General features: G+C 40.0%; 1 protein-coding gene and 2 pseudogenes across 8 annotated transcripts in view; 2 read left to right on the top strand and 1 right to left on the bottom strand.

The window, feature by feature from the left end:
* Window positions 1-20,570, bottom strand: part of NPHP1 (nephrocystin 1) — an 89,809-nt gene that overhangs the window by 48,906 nt on the left and 20,333 nt on the right. For 6 of the 7 annotated variants that reach the window (XR_008476216.2, XR_008476217.2, XM_035271899.3 and 3 more), the window contains exons 5-10: window positions 9,909-10,086; window positions 8,290-8,391; window positions 4,982-5,082; window positions 4,622-4,664; window positions 2,999-3,086; window positions 2,341-2,435 (exon numbers count right to left, since the gene is read on the bottom strand). Coding sequence is in view for 5 of the 7 variants with exons in the window: in XM_035271899.3 (XP_035127790.2) it covers window positions 2,341-2,435; window positions 2,999-3,086; window positions 4,622-4,664; window positions 4,982-5,082; window positions 8,290-8,391; window positions 9,909-10,086 (607 nt within the window). In the remaining 2 variants the exon portion in view is untranslated. The remainder of the gene's footprint in view (window positions 1-2,340; window positions 2,436-2,998; window positions 3,087-4,621; window positions 4,665-4,981; window positions 5,083-8,289; window positions 8,392-9,908; window positions 10,087-20,570) is intronic. The other variant, XM_035271894.3, reaches the window with a different exon arrangement.
* LOC118147239 (plakophilin-4 pseudogene) lies at window positions 14,661-16,621 on the top strand (annotated as a pseudogene). The gene has a single exon (XR_004733429.2). The product of XR_004733429.2 is annotated as a plakophilin-4 pseudogene (transcript).
* Window positions 15,217-17,915, top strand: LOC103787831 (plakophilin-4 pseudogene; annotated as a pseudogene).

Raw genomic sequence — 20,570 nt, 5'->3', positions numbered from 1 at the left:
CCCGTTAGTTGTTGTAGATTCTTCATTATGTTGATGCTCTTTAGCATTTAGTGTGATTTTGGAATGGCTGGTACTGGTTGTTCCTTTCTATGTGTAGTGCCTCTTTCAGGAGCTCTTGTAAAGCAGGCCTGGTGGTGACAAAATCTCTGAGTACTTGCTTGTTTGCAAAGGATTTTATTTTTCCTTCACTTCTGAAGCTCAGTTTGGCTGGATATGAAATTCTGGGTTGAAAGTTCTTTTCTTTAAGGATGTTGAATATTGGCCCCCACTCTCTTCTGGCTTGTAGAGTTTCTGCCGAGAGATCTGCTGTGAGTCTGATGGGCTTCCCTTTGTGGGTGACCCGACCTTTCTCTCTGGCTGCCCTTAGTATTTTCTCCTTTATTTCAACCTTGTTGAATCTGACGATTATGTGCCTTGGGGTTGCTCTTCTTGCGGAATATCTCTGTGGTGTTCTCTGTATTTCCTGCATTTGAGTGTTGGCCTGTCTTGCTAGGTGGGGGAAATTTTCCTGGATAATGTCCTGCAGAGTATTTTCCATCTTGGATTCATTCTCTTTGTCACATTCTGGTACGCCTATCAAACGTAGGTTAGGTCTCTTCACATAGTCCCACATTTATTGGAGACTTTGTTCATTCCTTTTTGCGCTTTTTTCTCTGATCTTGGTTTCTCGTTTTATTTCATTGAGTTGATCCTCGACTTCTGATATTCTTTCTTCTGCTTGGTCAATTCAGCTATTGAAACTTGTGCATGTTTCGCGAAGTTCTCGTATTGTGTTTTTCAGCTCCTTTAATTCATTCATATTCCTCTCTAAGGTATCCATTCTTGTTATCATTTCCTCAAATCTTTTTTCAAATCTTTTTTCAAGGTTCTTAGTTTCTTTACGTTGATTTAAAACATGTTCTTTTAGCTCACAAAAGTTTCTCATTATCCACCTTCTGAAGTCTAATTCCGTCATTTCGTCCCAGTCTTTCTCCATCCAGCTTTGTTCCCTTGCTGGTGAGGGGTTTTGGTCCTTTCTAGGAGGCGAGGTGTTCTTGTTTCGGGTGTTTTCCTCCTTTTTGCGGTGGTTTCTTCCCATCTTTGTGGATTTATCCACCTGTCGTCTGTGTAGTTGCTGACTTTTTGATTGGGTCTCTGAGTGGACACCAAGATTGTTGATGATGGAGTATTTCTGTTACTTGGTTTTCCTTCTACCGGTCTAGCCACTTCGCTGTAGACTGCTTAGGTCCACTCCAGGCCCTGCTTGTCTGGGGTGCACCTATAGCGGCTGCGGAACAGTGAGGGATGCTACCAGTTTCTTTTTCTGCTCTCTTTGTCCCAGAATGATGTCTGCCAAATGTCAGTCTTATGGATAGAGAGGGGTCGGGGAGTTGCTTGAGGAGACAGTCTGTACTTTGTAGGAGCTCAATTGCTGAGCTGTGAGCTCTGTCGTTCATTCAGGTCTGCTAGGCTGCTATGTTTAGTTCTGCTGCAACCTAACTCATAAAAAACAACCCTTTTTTTCTCAGATGCTCTGTCTGGGGGTGGGTTTGGGCTTTCCTTGTGAGTGTCCGCCTCGCTGTCCTGCCCCGCTAGGAGGCAGTCTAGTCACTTTTTGCCTGCCGAGGCTCCACCCTGCTGGTGTGAGGTTCGCCCTTTTGCTGCAGGCTCTGCCCTTCTGCTGTGGTCTCCGCTCTGTTGCCACGGGCTACGCCCTGCGGCAGAGTCTCTCTATTGTACCGGGTTGCCTCGGCAACGGCAGGCTGCGTCAGCAATGGGTGTGTACCTCAGTAGGGGCTGATTGCCTCGGTAATGTCTGACGCCCCTCCCCCACGGAGCTGCGCTTTAAGAAAACCTTTTCACCGGGAGCGTTTGGAATCGCCGTTTTGTTTGTCGCACTGCGCTACCCCTAACGCTGAGTCCCTGGGATTTCCTGGGCTGGGTCACAGTCCAAGACCCGTTCAGTCTCAAGTTCAGCCCTCTTGGGTCTCAGTTTGCCAGTTCAACAGGGCATGTGTAATAGTGCACTTTTGTATGGAGCGCTGTGGAGCACCTCTGCGCTCTGGTGCGGGCCGGAGCCACACCAGCTGCCGGCTGCACCAGCGGAGACCTCTGCCTGGCGTCCCGCGTCTCTTTTATACCTGGGAATTTCCCCGTTCTGTTGGCGACTAAGATACGTCTGGAAATGCTTCCCTGACTCACCCTCTCCGCGCATCCAGCGAGAGCTTCAATCCTGGGTTGTTCTCACAGCACCATCTTCTGTTTTTGTTTTTTATAATGCATTAATCAATTAACATGTTTGCTTGCAACCATGATGAAATCTGGAAGATTTACAGTTTTACTGATAGTAACTATACTTACAGTGCCTTCTGTAGCATCCCACATCAGATCTCTGAAGGCCAGTTGAGAAGGCATGAGCTCTGGTTGTAAGAAGTAACTTGCTCGAAACTGATTCCCTGAAAATAACATTTTTCTTTAATTTTCTTAAAAAAAAAAAAGAACACAAAATCAAAAATCCATAATACTATTTTATAGGGTATAGCTCCAAAATGTCCCCGCTCCTGTCCTGCTCCACAGTGCCCTTCCATTTCACAAATAAGTTAACCTCTATTGGCAAATTATAGACACTTTCAAAATGCCACTCTGCTTACTAAAAACCTGCTTTTCAAAATAGAAGCACCAATATAGATTTATGCATAAAAACAATACAACAAAACTTACAGATAAAACACATAAAAGATCATCTTAAAGCACCTTTAAAAAAGACTTTTAGGCCAATAACATGCCCCATGATGAAGACAATTCATTCAAATATTTTTGTAAAATGTAGAAATCTGTAAGCACTTTTTAGAGACTTTAGAAAAAATACAGTCATTAGTTTGACTTCTTAACACAAAAGCATTTTATACTTCTTCAACAATATAATAGAAATATAGGTACTTTGCCTATAATAGAAAAATTAGACATGGACCTTGACTGCTTGGCTCAAAGAGTGCAGTGGCTGATATGTACACATTACCTTCCTCCAGAAGCTGCGAGAGTGTAGAAGGCCTGAACCCTGCAGGAATAGCTCCCATCGTGGTTAACACATCAACAGTGTTTATCTGCTAAAGATAGTAACATCAAAATAAATTTGTTTTCAGTCATGTTTCCATGCCTCTATAATACTTTCTCTTTATCACTAGAGTAACTATAACCCAAAAAAGGAAAATATAAATGTACAGACTTTAGTGGAAGATTAATATGATTTAGCCCCAAATTCCTGAGAGGATGCCATCACTGAATCGGCCTCTCCTAAGGACCTAAGCCCCATACAGTGCCTAGCATGCAGAGCTCTGTGTACCAGAGCAGCTGCTCCAAGTACACCCTTATCAAAATGTCCCTGCTCCTGTCGTGCTCCACAGTGCACTTCCATTTCACAGATAAGTTAATCTCTATTGGCAAATTATACGCACTAAATAATTAATGGATTTTTTTTGTATATACATACACAAAACTCACACCCTCATACATACAAGCATGTACTCATAAGTAATAAGAAAAGAAAAAGGTCAGAAAGGATACTTGCTAAATTGTTAATGGTGATTACTTATGAGTTTGAGGAGGAGAATTTTCATTTGACTATGTAATTTTTTTTTTTGAGACAGAGTTTTGCTCTGTCACCCAGGATGGAGTACAGTGGCATATTCTCAACTCACTGCAACCTACGCCTCCCAGGTTCAAGTGATTATCCTGTCTTAGTCTCCCCAGTATCTGGGATGACAGGCATGCATTACCACGCCCAGCTATTTTTGTATTCTTAGTAGAGACAGGGTTTTGCCATGTTGACCAGGCTGTTCTTGAACTCCTGACCTCAGGTGATCCACCTGCCTTGGCTTCCCATAGTGATGGGATTACAGGCATGAGCCACTGCACCTGGCCTGTAATTTTTTTTTTTTAATGACAGAATTATGGATCATTTTTTCCTCTTAAAAAATTTAATTACTTTTTTTTTTTTAAGATAGGGTCTTGCTCTGTCACTCATGCTCTGGAGTGCACTGGCACAATCACAGCTCACTACAGCCTTGACTTCCTAAGCTCAAACAATCCTCCTACCACAGCCTCTCAAGTAGCTGGGACTACAGGCATGCGCCATCACATCTGGCTAATTTTTCTTATTCTTTGTAGAAATAGGGTCTCACTACGTTGCTCAGGCTGGTCTTGAATTCCTGGCCTCAAGTGATCCTCCTGCTTCAGCTTCCCAAAATCTTGATATTATAGGTGTGAGTCACCATGCCTGGCCAATTTCTTACTTTTTATTAAAGCTTTACAGGATTTTTCAAACGGTAATTAAAATTTAACATCTGCTTTCACTCAAATGATAGAAAAGCAGGATCATTGAGAATGTTTCCAAGCCTTCAAACGACACCACAAATAAGATTATCAATTATTTTTGTGGAAAAAAAAAAAAAAAAAAACCCTAATGAGAAATGTTACTTGGAGCACAGGCTTATGAAACTAAAAATAAACGTCCTCTGCTCTGTACATTCCATGCCCTGAACCCCCTTTCAGATCCATTGCTGTCCACAGTCTCCATCCTATTTCCCATCAGATCTACTGGGTAATAAAATACGACATCATTAATAAGATAGAAGATACTCACCTCTGAGATCGCTTTTTGAATAGCACTCCAGTGGGAATCAGTTCTGGGAAGACAAAATAGCAAAGTGAGTCAGGTCATGATATGCCTATTCACTCAATTAGGGAGCTTCTTTAATCACAGTTTATAATCATCAGTAAGTTTTGAAAACCTAACAGTTTCCAGATGAAAACAAGATAGAACCAAATGTATTAAAAATAATTTGAAAATTAAAATAGTAATGATCTTTAAGCAGACGATAGTATGAAAAGCTCTCCAGGTACAAGTTGTCTCCATTTCAAGAAAGCAATGAATTATTTATAACAGTAAAAATAAACAAAATGTTTCCTAAACCTACTCTGATATCCTTTCCCACTTTTGTACCTTTGCTTAACTTCTGCTCCATCTGCTGTTTCATCCACCACCTCCACATCTTCTTCACTGCCCTCTTCACTTGATTCTTGATCTTCTTCTTTACTATAAGGCTAAAAAACCATTGAAAAGTGAAGTGCTTTTTAACTAATGCAAAAATCAACCAACATAAATATACCAGTACTGCCACCTAACCCTCCAGTTTTTTTCTGTTTAAAAAGAAAAAACAAAAGCATCAATACTTTCAGAAAACCTCGAGCACAGATGGGAACTTAGTATATATAATGAGCATATAAAAATTAGCGGGAAATAAATTTTCAATACATGATTCATAACTTCACTATTCCAAAAAATAATAAGGATTGAGATAGAGAGCAAGTTTAATCAAAATAAATTACAGACAGAATTTACTCAAATAAAAAAAAAAAGAAAGAAAAAAGCATTAGAAGAAAATAATCTGCAGACGGTGAAGCCCTTTCCAATATGATAGCAAAATAAAAAAATTGCAAGTGGATTTTTTATGACCTAAAGTCCACAAAGAAAATATCTAACACATAACTTATACATATCCTGAGGGGGAAAAGAAAAATATCTAACACAAATATCTAAAGATTAATATTCTTATTATTAAAATATTATAAAAGCTCTTATAACTCAATGAGAGAGTTTTTAAATCCCTTAGAAAAAAAATGGCCAAAAGAAATGAAAAGGTACCAATACGCAGAAATGATAAGCACTCAAGGTGATGGAAATCTCAAATACCCTAACCTGATCATTACACAATCCATGCAAGAAAAAAGCACTCACATAAATACATAAAATACTATGTATCAATAAAGAAAACCAAAAGGGTCATTTGCAAAGAAGATATACAAATGGTCATAAAGCATATGAGATGATGCTCAACCTCATTAGGAGTAAAATAACTGCACATAAAACCACTAATGACACCTTTTTGCTGGTCACATGGGCAAAAATTTTAAAGATTGATAACAGCCATCATAGGCAAATGTCTGAGGAAACAGTGCTCTCTAATTGTTAGAGGTGAGAGTACAAATCAGCATAATTTTTCTAAAAGGCAAATTGGAAAAATAAATCAAAATATGAAGGTGTAAACCCTTTGAACCAGTGATGATCATCTGGAATTTATCTAAGGGGATAATCAGGCAAGTGTGCAAAGATGCATGCAGACTTGATGACAATACAAGTTGCTAGTTGGCTACCACCTATTCCCTACCTCCTCCAAACAAAATCCCTGATTTTGGCAATGATCCAGTTAAAAGGCTACATTTTCCAAGACTTCCTTGCAGCTAAGTGTTGCCAGAGAACAAAGTGCTGGTCAATGAGCAATAACTGAAAGTTTTTTGTGTAACTTCCAAGAAACCTTCTTAAAAAGGAAGCAGCTTATGTGTTTTGACTGCTTTCCCCTTTTGCTGCTTGGAATCCTTAAAAGATCCAGCAGCTGACTTAAAACTAAATAGGTAACTCTAAGAAGAGCAGCCTCATATCAGAAACACAGTTAAATATTAGATAGGATCTTAACCAATTCTTGATTGTCTTTCTCCACACTTTTGTGCTTAAGAGAAATGTGCTTCTACCTTATTTAAGCTACTTTTTTGGGGGGGAACTTTTTATAACTGACAGAGGATGCTAATCCCATGTTCTTTGCAATATAATTGATAGTGACTATAGGTTGAAACAACTTAAATGGCCATCTAAATGAGATTAGAAGACTTGCTACTGTTGAAAAAGATGATCTAGATCTGCCCTCTGTAATACTACAGCCCCTTGGCACATGTAGCTAGTGAGCTCTTGAAATTAGTCCAAATTGGGAAGTGCTATAAATGTAAAACAAACACTGGATTTTGAACTTAATGTTAAAAAGCAAAACAGCTCAATAATTTAAAATATTGATTATATGTCAAAATACTGGATAATATAAAATATATTATTAAAAATAATTCTTCCTGTTTCTTTTTACTTTGTAAAAATATATGTAATGAAAAAAATATATTTGTTCTCACTGGTTCCTAGGACAGAGCTCCTGAAACCCTTTGAATTTCCTGAATGGTAGGAGTATGTTTTCTTATTCATCAGGAGTCCCTTTCAACTACTCCTGAGTTTATGCTAATGTGGTAACTCTAGGTGGGCCCAAGACAGCTTCAGGAAGGGGACAGTTGCCAGAAAAACCAACCTGGGGAATTACAGGTTAGAACTTTCAGCCCCACCCTCCAACCTCAGTAGAGGGGAGAGGAGCTGGAGACTAAGTTAATCACCAATGGCTAATGATTTAGTTAATACAACTAATAAAATCTCCATAAAAACCCCTAAGTGATAGGGTTCCAGGAGCTTCCAGTATGGTGAACACAGCAAGGTCCTGGGAGGGTGGCAGGCCCAGAGAGGGCATGCCAGCCACCCGCCATCAATACTTCAGTCTATGGCTATTCCTGAGTTATATCCTTTATAATAAACTGGTAAATGCAAGGAAAGTGTTTTCCTGAGTTCTATGAGTCATTCTAGTAAATTACTGAACCCCTGAGGTGAGGGTGTGGGAACTCATGACTGTATAGCCAGTCAGTAAGAAGAATGGGTGGCTCTTGGGACTTGTGACTGGCAACAGAAGGGGGCAGCAGCCTTGTGGGACTGAGCCTTTAACCTATGGGGGTCTGTGCTAGCTCCAGGCATTAGTGTCAGAATCATATTGAATTGCTGACACTGGTTGGTGTAGGAGAACTGATGTAGAAACACATATCTGGTGTCAGAGAAAATCCACGTGCTTGGTGTCAGGAGTGATGTCAGCAAAAAGATATCTTAATGCAGCTACTGAAAAATTTAGATTACATGTGTGGTTTGCATCATACTTCTACTGGACAGTGCTGATCCAGACAGAAATTTACATATCTTGGCACGGAAAATGACGTTATTTTATGAAATAAGAAAATGCAGGCTACAAACAAGCATGTATAGTATGTTCACGTTTTAGTAAGGGGATCACATATTTGTGGAAGTTAACACAAAGTTAACTGTGGTTATGTTTTACAATACGCAACAGACATCTATTATTTGTTCTGATCAGCATTAATCCACAAAACATGCTTACTGTGAGATCACTTTCTAGGGCTCACATGCATAAGAGCACTTCCCAGGTCCCCAGGGCCATTAATATACAGTGTGTTTCCCTGGTGCTGTCCCTCCAAAATTAAAGCAAATTCTATATCTCAAGTCATTCACTACTCAAATTGTCAAAAGAACACAGCGAAATGTTTTATTAAAAGTAAAAAAAAAAGGCTTAGAAAAGGAGAGCAAAAACGAAGACTAACCTCCAGGTAGGTTCTGGGAACGAGACCCTCATTTCCTTTGGCATCCTTAGCTATCCACCAACCGTCAGGTTTTTTTTCAATTATAAAGAGAATTTCCCCTTTCTTAAAGCAAAACAAAGTAAAAAATTTTAAATAAAAATTAAAAATCATGAGTATATATCATTACCAATGATTCAAAATATGTGCTGAAAAAAAGGCAAAATCTTTTCTCAATCTAATATTTTTCCTAAGTTTTATCAAAAGCTTCCCTATTACCCAACCCTTACGTATTCTGCCTAACTCACCTAAACCATAAATGTGACATACTTTAATGAATCATTCCTTCTGGTTACCTAACATACACTTGAACCATTTAAGTAAATAGGAACCATTTTTCACAATCATTTTTAAGGTCTCATACTTATTCCAAATATTTGATTACTGTGTAAAATATTTTCGAATTTTTTTTTGAGACAGAGTCTCAGCTCACTGCAACCTCCACCTCCTGGGTTCAAGAGATTCTCCTGCCTCAGCCTCCCAAATAGCTGGGACTACAGGCACGTGCCACCATGTCCAGCTAATTTTCTGTATTTTCAGTACAGAAAGGATTTCACTGTGTTAGCCAGGTACTTCATAAGTACTTGGCTGGTCTCAATCTCCTGACCTCATGATTTGCCCGCCTTGGCCTCCCAAAGTGCTGGGACTACAGGTGTGAGCCACCATGCCCAGCGTGAATGTTTTAATCTCTCTAGAAAAGTGTCTTTCAGAAGCAGCATATAACCTCCCCCCACCAAAAAAATCAATTCCATTAAACTTAAACCCTATTTTTAACCAAAAACAGTATTTAGTGAATACAATTACCCACTTAATTCACCAGATATGTTTTGAATAACACTCACTTATTTATAAAAATAAAATTCATCTTTGAAGACAAAAGCATTTCCACTACTGAGGACACTAAGAAAGCAAACGCTTTCCTAAAATATACATTATTGTCTAATGTTGATGCCATTTTCCAGGAGAATTTGAAAAAAAATCTATAAATCAAACCATAGAATTAGTTGCATAATATTCTTGTGTATTTTATTATTAATCAGTTACTAAACTTTGAAGTTTAATATAAGAACCAAAATTTATATATTCACTTAAATTCCTTTGGCTCGTTTCTCTAGCAGAAAACACAAGCTCAAATTCCTTTAAAAATCACACCTGTATTGTTCCATCCCACCTGCCACTTATTTACGCCCAGTCCAAGCAAGCATGGATGCAAGCCCCTTTCATATCAAGTTAACAGGAAAGATTGCTACAAAACCGCAGGAAGTACTCCCTTCTACCTCCACCTATGGACATTGTCTAACTCACTTGAATGAATTTATACATATGACATTCAATAACAAATTATTAAATTTTGCCCCTAAGTTAGGAATTCTCAACATTAAAGCTAGTTTCAAAAATCTTTAGAAGAGATAAGTGTAGTAACATAATCTCATATTACTACTGCTTGTAAATCATAATTATTACTTATTTAAACAGATTGTTAACTTCAAGAATCTGTAACACAGGTATACAGACAGAGTTTCCTTATTCTGTCAGGTGTGGACATTAATCTCTAGGTTAGGTATCAGTCTTATTCTACCTACCTTAAATGTAAGATCTCCAACTTGCTGAGCAGTAAAATTTCCAACAGCAACGTATTCTTCACTGGTTGACTGTTTGTGAGATTCATTTTCCTCTTCCTCCTCTGCATCTTCTTCCTCCTCACCACTGTCTTCACTTTCTTCACTTTCACTTTCTTCTTCTTCAGTAGGTGCCCCAACTCTACAAAAAGTGTTTCTATGAGTAGGCCCACTTGAAATAATATACAAGAACAGACCAACTATGAGTATAACTTCTATATATACATGAATATCCCATATTTGGAGCTGGCAAATAAAAGAAATAAAGGAAAATACAATGAACAATTTCTACCATCTAACAAAGAAGGTGTGCTTGGAGAGACTGAGGTGGAAAGGGAGTTATGTATGTGAGATGGCAGAGCATCACTGGACTTGAGGCCAGGAGACTTGAATTCAAGTCTTCAATTCATCCATTCAGAAAATGCTCTTTGAGCATTATTATGAAGTACTTAGAGCATGGACTCTGCTAAATTTAAATTCTGGCTATATTCCCTCTTTGCTGGGTGACCTTAGATAGGTTTCTTTTAAGCTCTTCATTTCTCATTGGTAAAGTAGAGATAATCGGAGAACCTGCCTTCTAAGGCTGTCATGAGGATTAAGATGAATCATTACTTGCAAGGTGTTTAGAACAGTGCTTGCCCATAGCAAGCTTTCCATAAAAGTCACTTATGATGATGACGCTGATGCTGTAGGTCAAGTTCCATGTCAGAGACACACAGTAGACACAAAGGTAAACCAGACACAATTCCCCATCCTCAAGGAGCTTGCAATGAGACAATCTAGAAAATGGAGAATTATAAAATAGTGCAACAGGTACTAGAGTAGAGGTATATACAGGATACTAAGAAATCAATCACGCGAGAGGGACACCTAACCCAGGCTGCATGAATGGGAATTCGAAAATGCTTTAATTAGGTCTTGACAGACGATATGGAATTAATCAGGTAAAATGGGAGTAAAAGGAAGGGGAGGGAGAGGAGAAAGGAGGTTCAAGATTAGGAAATGTCAAATAGCTCATGAATGGTAGGGCAAGGCTTGAGGAAAATGAATGAGAATTGAGGCTGAAAAGAGGTTCGACAATGTAGCCCAGGAGAGCCTGACCTCTAAGGTCATCCCTAAAAATGAGTAGGGGAAGGACATGATATGATTCGCACTTTAGAAAGGAGACAAAGCTACAATGTAGGGAACAGATTAAAAGAAGGGCTAAAAGGTGAGGGTGGCTGTTGAAAGTAAGAAGTGACAACAGTATGAACTAAGAAAACGGTATGGGGGTAAAGAGAAAGGAGATGATACGGAGGGTGAGGAGGAGAGAAATGCCAAAATAACATCAGCTTGCGTACGTAAGACTTAATCTTTCTGACTTGTATTCATTCATTCGTCATTCAGCACAGTTTAAATTTTGGGGGGCACCTACTGTATAGCAGACATTGGGTGCTTGGGCTATAAACAATGAACAAAACCAAGATCTTTGCCCTCCGAAAGCTTACATCAGAGAAGCTTATCTTTAAATGGGACAGCAATACTTAGACTAACGCAAATGAACATCATTAACCATAAAACTAGCCAAAATAAATTTTCTCTGGAATAAAAAGGAAAATAAGCTTAACTTTGTTTAAAATAATTGTAGGACACTCTTATACCACACTTACCTAACACATAAACGAGGATGTAACAACCATTTTTATACCACAAGAATTAAAAAATCCATAAAATGTTATATTTATTTTCAATGTGGCTCTTTCCTTCCTTAGGAGATATTTTGCACATATCTTATATGGGTCAATTATTCCAAAACTTTGCTGGAATAATGTGAACTTAATATGGTTTTTCCCCTTCATTAATGCAGTGAATTTCAATGATTGATTTTTATATGTTAAACCAACTCACATTCTGGAACAAATTCAACTTGGTCATGATGTATTATCCTTTTGAAATGCCTCTAGATTTTACTTACTAATATTTTATACTGAGTTCGTGGATTTGTTCCCCTTGTAATTTTCTTCTAGTGTTCTTGTCAGGTTTTGATATCAGTGTTATTGAAAGCTTATAAAATGATTTGTCTATTGTTGGTGTATAGGAATGTAAAGTATCCAACTTTTGTATTCTCTAGAACGATTCTGTAATATTGGCATTATTTCTTTCTTAAATGTTTACAAAAAATTCACCAGTAAAACCACCTGGGAGTTTAATCTGTGGAAAGGTTTTTAATTACAAATTCAATTTCTTTAGTAGATATTTTAGTAGAACTATTAAGATTGTCTATTCATCCTGTGTCCATTTCTGTACTTTTTTTAAAGCCTGCAGCACCCGGTATTCCCAGGCGGTCTCCCATCCAAGTACTAACCAGGCCCAACCCTGCTTACCTTCTGAGATCAGACGAGATCGGGGCATTCTTATTTTATCTAAATTTCAAACTTATTCTCATAAGTTTGTTCATAATATCTTCATAGTATCTTTTTAATTCTTATAGAATCTGTACTGACTTCTGTTTTTTCTCTCTTTTTCTCTTTTCTTGATCAATAATGCCAGCAGTTTATTCATTTGATTAATTTCGCCAAAACCAACTTTCGGCTTTGTTGATTTTGCAGACTGTATGTCGGTTTCTTGTTCACTATTTTCTGCTTTTATTTTTATTATTTCCTTCCTTCTGCTCTCCTTGGTATTGTCCTTTTTCTGGCCTCTAAAGTTGAATGCTTTACATTCCTATATACCAATAATAGACAACCAGAGCGTTTGTCTCTCTGACATGAGTGAACTCCCATTCATAACCGCTACAAAGAGAATCAAACCTAGGAATACAACTTACAATGGATGTAAGGACCTCTTCAAGGAGAACTACAAACCACTGTTCAAGGAAATAAGAGAGGACACAAACAGATGGAAAAACAATCCTGCTCATGGACGGGAAGTATCAACGTCGTAAAATGGCATACTGCCGAAAGTAATGTATAGATTCAGTGCTATCCCCATCAAGCTACCAGTAACTTTCTTCACAGAATTAGAAAAAAACTACTTTCAATTTCATATGGAACCAAAAAAGAGCCCGCATAGGCAAGACGATCCTAAGCAAAAAGGACAAAGCTGGAGGCATCACACTACCTGACTTCAAACTATACTACGAGGGTATGGTAAGCAAGACAGCACGATACTGGTACCAAAACAGACATACAGACCAATGGAACAGAACGGAGGCCTCCGAAATAGTACCACACATCTATAACCATGAGATCTTTGACAAATCTGACAAAAACAAGCAATGGAAAAAGGATTCCCTATTCAATAAACAGTGCTGGGAAAACTGGCCAGACATATACAGAAAACTGAAACTGGACAACTTCCTTACACCTTAAAAAAAAATTAACTCAAGATGGATTAAAGACTTAAATGTAAGACCTAAAACTAAATAAACCCAAGAAGAAAACCTAGGCAATACCATTCAGGACATAGGCATAGGCAAAGACTTCATGACTAAAACACCAAAAGCAATGGCAACAAAGGCCAAAAATGACAAATGGGATCTAATTAAACTAAAGAGCTTATGCACAGCAAAAGAAACCAGCATCAGAGTGAACAGACAACCTACAGAATGGGAGATAATTTTTGCAACCTATCCATATGAAAAAGAACTAATATCCAGAATCTATAAATAACTTTTAAAAATTTACAAGAAAAAAAACCAACGCCATCAAAAAATTGGCATAGGATATGGACAGACACTTCTCGAAAGAAGACATTTATGCAGACAACAAACACATGAAAAAAACTCATCATCACTGATCATTAAAGAAATGCAGGTAGGGTGCGGTGGCTCAAGCCTGTAATCCCAGCACTTTGGGAGGCCGAGGCGGGTGGATCACTAGGTCAAAAGATCGAGACCATCTTGGTCAACCTGGTGAAACCCCGTCTCTACTAAAAATACAAAAAAATTAGCTGGGCATGATGGCGTGTGCCTGTAATCCCAGCTACTCAGGAGGCTGAGGCAGGAGAATTGCCTGAACCCAGGAGGCAGAGGTTGCGGTGAACCGAGATCGCGCCATTGCACTCCAGCCTGGGTAATGAGTGAAACTCCGTCTCAAAAAAAAAAAAAAAGAAATGCAAATAAAAACCACAATGAGATACCATCTCACACCAGTTAGAATGGCGATCATTAAAAAATCAAGACAACAGATGCTGCAGAGGATGTGGAGAAACAGGAACACTTTTACACTGTTGGAGTGAGTGTAAATTAGTTCAACCATAGTGGAAGACAGTGTGGCGATTCCTCAAGGATCTAGAACCAGAAACATCATTTGACCTAGCAATCCCATTACTGAGAATATACCCAAAGGATTACAAATCATTCTACTCTAAAGACACATGTACATATATGTTTGTTGCAGCACTCTTCACAATAGCAAAGAATTGGAACCAACCCAAATGCTCATCAATGATAGAGTGGATTAAAAAAAGTTGCACATGGGGCCGGGCGGGCGGGCGGCGGCCTCTAGGCAGTAGATGGGGCTCCAGGGCTTCGACGCACCATGGGCAAAGGGTAGAGGGGCAAGTTGGCCACCGCCGCCGCCATGGGTGGTGGGATAGCCGCTCCGGGGGAGGGGCGGGCAGTCGCACGGCCGCGGCACTTTTTTAATTTTTTCGGGTGCCGCAGCGGCGACCCCTTGGCGCCAATGTCCGTGATTCTTGGAGCGAGGAGGGCCGCTGCCTAAGCTGGAAAGAGGAATGCCAGCTCCTGAGCAGGCCTCATTGGTGGAGGAGGGGCAACCAAAGACCCGCTAGGAAGCTGCCTCTACTGGCCCAGGCATGGAATCCGAGACCACAGCCACCACTATTCTAGCGTCCTTGAAGGAGCAGCTCAACTAAGAAGTCATTTCCTTGGAGATCAACAGATGTGCCAAATACTGGTATAAGCAAATCTAGAGCTTCTGACGCTGTCCATCCCAACAACTATCTTATCAGGACAGAGCCAGAACAAGGAACCCTCTATTTACCAGAACAGACATCTCTCCATGAAAGTGAGGGATCATTGGGTAACTCAAGAAGTTCAACACAAATGAATTCTTACTCGGACAGTGGATACCAGGAAGCAGGGAGTTTCCAAAACAGCCAGAATGTGAGCAAGGCAGACAACAGACAGCAGCATTCATTTATAGGATCTACTAACAACCATGTGGTGAGGAATTCAAGAGCTGAAGGACAAACACTGGTTCAGCTATATGGCAGATTGGGTCAGTCACCTCCAGGCAGACCTCCAATCCCAACGGACCAAACCCTCAGTACCAAACCACCACCAGAGTGGGGTCCCCACTGGCCCTGAAGGATGCACAGACTCGACTAGCTTCCCCATCCCAAGGCCAGGTGGGGTCATCGTCCCCCAAACGCTCAGGGATGACCGCCATACCACAGCATCTGGGACCTTTACTGCAAAGGACTGTTCATGACATGGAGCAATTTGGACAGCAGCAGTATGACATTTATGAGAGGATGGTTCCACCCAGGCCAGACAGCCTGACAGGCTTACAGAGTTCCTATGCTAGTCAGCACAGTCAGTTTGGGCAAGACCTTCGTTCCGCTGTGTCTCCCGACTTGCACATTACTCCTACATATGTGGGGAGGACCTATTACAGCCCCGTGTACCGCAGCCCAAACCACGGAACTGTGGAGCTCCAAGGATCGCAGAGGGCATTGTATCGCACAAGCTCAGTAGGTATTGGAAATCTACAAAGGACGTCCAGCCAACAAAGTACCCTTACATACCAAAGAAATAATTATGCTCTGAACACAACAGCTACCTACACGGAGCCCTACAGGCCTATACAATATCGAGTGCAAGAGTACAAGTACAACAGGCTTCAGCACACAGTGCCGGCTGATGATGGCACCACAAGATCCCCATCAATAGACAGCATTCAGAAGGACCCTAGGGAGTTTGCCTGGCGTGATCCTGAGTTGCCTGAGGTCATTCACATGCTTCAGCACCAGTTCCCATCTGTTCAGGCAAATGCAGCGGCCTACCTGCAGCACCTGTGCTTTGGCGACAACAAAGTGAAGATGGAGGTGTGTAGGTTAGGGGGAGTCAAGAAGCATCTGGTTGACCTCTTGGACTACAGATTGTTGGAAGTTCAAAAGAATGCTGTGGTGCTCTTTGAAACCTCGTTTTTGGCAAGTCTACAGATGAAAATGAAATAGCAATGAAGAATGTTGGTGGGATACCTGCCTTGTTGCAACTGTTGAGAAAATCTATTGATGCAGAAGTAAGGGAGCTTGTTACAGGAGTTCTTTGTAATTTATCCTCATGTGATGCTGTAAAAATAATCATTCGAGATGCTCTCTCAACCTTAACAAACACTGTGATCGTTCCGCATTCTGAATGGAAGAACTCTTCTTTTGATGATCATCATAAAATTAAATTTCAGATTTCACTAGTTCTGCGTAACATGACAGGTTGCCTGAGGAACCTCAGCTCTGCCGGGGAAGAAGCTCGGAAGCAAATGTGGTCCTGCGAGGGGCTGGTGGACTTGCTGTTGTACGTGATCCACACATGTGTGAACATATCCGATTACGACAGCAAGACGGTGGAGAACTGTGTGTGCACCCTGAAGAACCTGTCCTATCGACTGGAGCTGGAGGTGCCCCAGGCCCGGTTACTGGGACTGAACGAATTGGATGACTTACTGGGAAAAGAGTCTCCCAGCAAAGACTCTGAGCCAAGCTGCTGGGGGAAGAAGAAGAAAAAGAAAAAGAGGACTCCGCAAGAAGATCAATGGGATGGAGTTGGTCCTATCCCAGGACTGTCAAAGTCCCCCAAAGGGGTTGAGATGCTGTGGCACCCATCGGTGGTTAAACCATATCTGACTCTTCTAGCAGAAAGTTCCAACTCAGCCACCTTGGAAGGCTCTGCCGGATCTCTCCAGAACCTCTCTGCAGGCAACTGGAAGTTTGCAGTATACATCTGGGCAGCTGACCGAAAAGAAAAGGGGCTCCCCATCCTGTGGAACTTCTGAGAATGGACAACAATAGGGTTGTTTCTTCCGTGGCAACTGCACTGAGGAATATGGCACTAGATGTTTGCAACAAGGAGCTCATAGGCAAATACGCCATGCGAGACCTGGTCAACCAGTTTCCTGGTGGCAATGGTCCCAGTGTCTTGTCTGATGAGACCATGGCAGCCATCTGCTGTGCTCTACACGAGGTCACCAGCAAAAACATGGAGAACGCCAAAGCCCTGGCCGACTTGGGAGGCATCGAGAAGCTGGTGAACATAACCAAAGGCAGAGGCCACAGATCATCTCTGAAAGTGGTGAAGGCAGCAGCCCAGGTCTTGAATACATTATGGCAATATTGGGACCTCCGGAGCATTTATAAAAAGGATGGGTGGAATCAGAACCATTTTATTACACCTGTGTCGACATTGGAGCAAGACCGATTCAAATAACATCCTTCCTTATCTACCACCAACCAACAGATGTCACCCATCATTCAGTCAGTCGGCAGCACCTCTTCCTCACCAGCATTGTTAGGAATCAGAGAGACCCTCGCTCTGAATATGATAGGACCCAGCCACCTATGCAGTATTACAATAGCCAACGGGATGCCACACATAAAGGCCTGTACCCTGGCTCCAGCAAACCTTCACCAATTTACATCAGTTCCTATTCCTCACCAGCAAGAGAACAAAATAGACGGCTACAGCATCAACACCTGTATTATAGTCAAGATGACTCCAACAGAAAGAACTTTGATGCATACAGATTTCATTTGCAGTCTCCTCATAGCTATGAAGACCCTTATTTTGATGACCGAGTTCACTTTCCAGCTTCTGCTGATTACTCAACACAGTATGGACTGAAATCAACCACAAATTATGTAGACTTTTATTCCACTAAACAACCTTCTTACAGAGCAGAACAGTACCCAGGGTCCCCAGACTCATAGGTGTAGCATCAAGATGCCTGACAGAGGAACTTTTTCTTTCTAACCTTGTTTGGATTTAGGTGAAGTCCATCTTGCTGATGATTTGATGATTGAAATGTGAAAGTGAAGTGGAAGGAATGAGTGAAGTGCATTTTTTTCTTTTTTGAGGAATTAGGGAAATGAGGAAACGTTTGGGAGAGGACTTTCTAAGCTCTATTTAGTTGTTAGATGTAATTACTTGTAGATTCTGTAGTCTGGTGAAGGTATGGGTGACGTGATGAGAGGTTTGAGAAATGGGTGAAATGAAATGGGGGACGTGTAGGTCAAATCCAATTAAAGATGATTTTTTTAATGTGAATAAATTATGTTCTGATAGTTTGTACAGAAAAAAAAATGGATGCCCATGTTTTATTGCTATTACTAAATGTCAAGATTGTATGCTATTATGTCTTGTAAATTTCTTTTGTTGGTGTAAATATGGAAATGCCACATTGGTTAAGTGCCATCATTTGTAATGCAGTGTGTCACTTGAAAAGAGAGTTGAAGAAACTGACAACTTCAAAAAGAAATGGGAAGCCCAAGGAACTGTGAGCAATTAAAATCAAACTGTGACGTCCTTTGTCTCCACCATGCATAGTGTACTTTGGAAGCACAACGTCCAGGCTGGTACTGCAGCGCCATGCCCATTCCTCACCTCGTTCACAGGATGCTTCACTGCCATTTTCTATGCACATGAAAGAAAAATAAATGTGGAAATTTCATCCTTGGGAAAAAAAAAAGTTGCACATGTACACCATGGAATACTATGCAGCCATTAAAAAGGATGAGTTCATGTCCTTTACAGGGACAAGGATGAAGCTGGAAACCATGATTCTCAGCAAACTAGCACAAGAACAGAAAACCAAACATCACATGTTTTCACTCATAAGTGGGAGTTGAACAATGTAAACACATAGACACAGAGAAGGGAACAACACACACAGGGGCCTATCGGGGGGGGTGGGGGGCTAGGGGAGGGATAACATTAAGAGAAATACCTAATGTAGATGACGGGTTGATGGGTGCAGCAAACCATCATGGCACATGTATACCTATGTAACAAACCTGCATATTCTGCACATATATCCCAGTATAATAATTTTTTAAAAGATGTGTATGCTTTATAAAAAAAAGTTGAATGCTTTAGTAATTGATTTCCAACTTTTTTTTCAAACTATGCATTTAAAGATATAAATTTCTGGCTCGGTGCAATGGCTCACACCTGTAATCCCAGCACTTTGGGAGGCTGAGGTGGGAGGACTGCATGAACCCTTGAATTCAACATCAGCCTGAGCAATATAGTGAGACCTCGCCTCTACAAAAATTAAAAAATTAGCCAAGCCTGGTGGCACACACTGGTAGTCTCAGCTACTTAGAGAGGTGGAGGAGGTGGAGGTTGCAGTGAGCCGAGATTGCACTGCACTCCAGCCTGGGTGACAGAGAGCCTGTCTCCAAAACAAACAAACAAAAGACAGAAATTTCCCTCTAAGCACTACGTTGGTTGTAACCCACAGTCATTTTATTATCATTCCAAATAGTTTCTAATTGCACTGTTATATTTTCTTTGACTCACAGTTTATATAGAAGTGTGTGAAAATTTGCAAACAGTAGTGATTTCTAATTATTTTTTCTGTCATTGGATTTTAATGTCATTCCAAGTCATCAAAGAACAGACATAATACTATAACTTCAAACTTTAGAAATTTGATGATAATTACTTTATGGTCCAATATGGTTCATTTTCATTAATGTCACATTAATTATGTAACCTTATGTTTCATTAATGCACTGAAAAGAGTATTATTTACATAACACATACTTTGGTGCTACTATGTTCTACACATACGCAGTCATGCACTGCACAACAATGTTCCAGTCAACAATGGCCCAAATATACAATCATGGTCCCATAAGATATAATACCATATTTTTACTGTACATTTTCAATTTTTGGATATGTTTAGGTACACAAATATTTATACCATTGTGTTACAACTGAATTGCCTACAGTATTCCGCACAGTAACGTGGTGTACAGGTTTGTAGCTTAGGAGCAACAGACTATGCTGTATAACCTAAGTCTATGGTAGCCTATACCTTCTAGGCTTGTGCAAGTACACTCTACGATGTTTGTACAATGATGAAATCACTTAATGACACATTTCTCAGAACATCTCCCTGTCATTAAGAAAGGCTTGACTATGTGTAATTAGATCAAGATGGTTAAAGACTGTGAATTATCTAGCTCTGCTTTAGTTCTGGAAACTTTTGCTTTATACATTTGAACCCATGTTATTAAATGTATACACATTTAGGGATTTTTTTTCCTGTTGAATCTAACCTTTCTTTTATCATTATGAAATGTCCTTTCTTAAACAGTAAATTACTTTTAGCTTTAAGTAGCTGATATTATTGTAACCATATCACCTTTGTTTTGGTTATAGAAGAATATCTTTGTTATAGAACATGGAATATCTTTTTCCAGTTCTTTGCTTTCAATCTCTCTATAATTGTTTACTAAAGTGTATCTTCTAAATAGTATATATTTGGGTTAAAAAAATTCAATCTGACAATCTTTCTTGTAATTGGAGTGTTACTCCATTTACATTTAATGTATCTATCCAAATGGCTGCTTTGAAACCATGTTACTATTTAGTTTCTATTTGTCTCATCTGTTTCT

This window comes from Callithrix jacchus, chromosome 14, assembly GCF_049354715.1.
Source record: "Callithrix jacchus isolate 240 chromosome 14, calJac240_pri, whole genome shotgun sequence".
Taxonomy (NCBI): Eukaryota; Metazoa; Chordata; class Mammalia; order Primates; family Cebidae; genus Callithrix; species Callithrix jacchus.
This window is presented reverse-complemented; position numbering and strand designations above follow the sequence as displayed.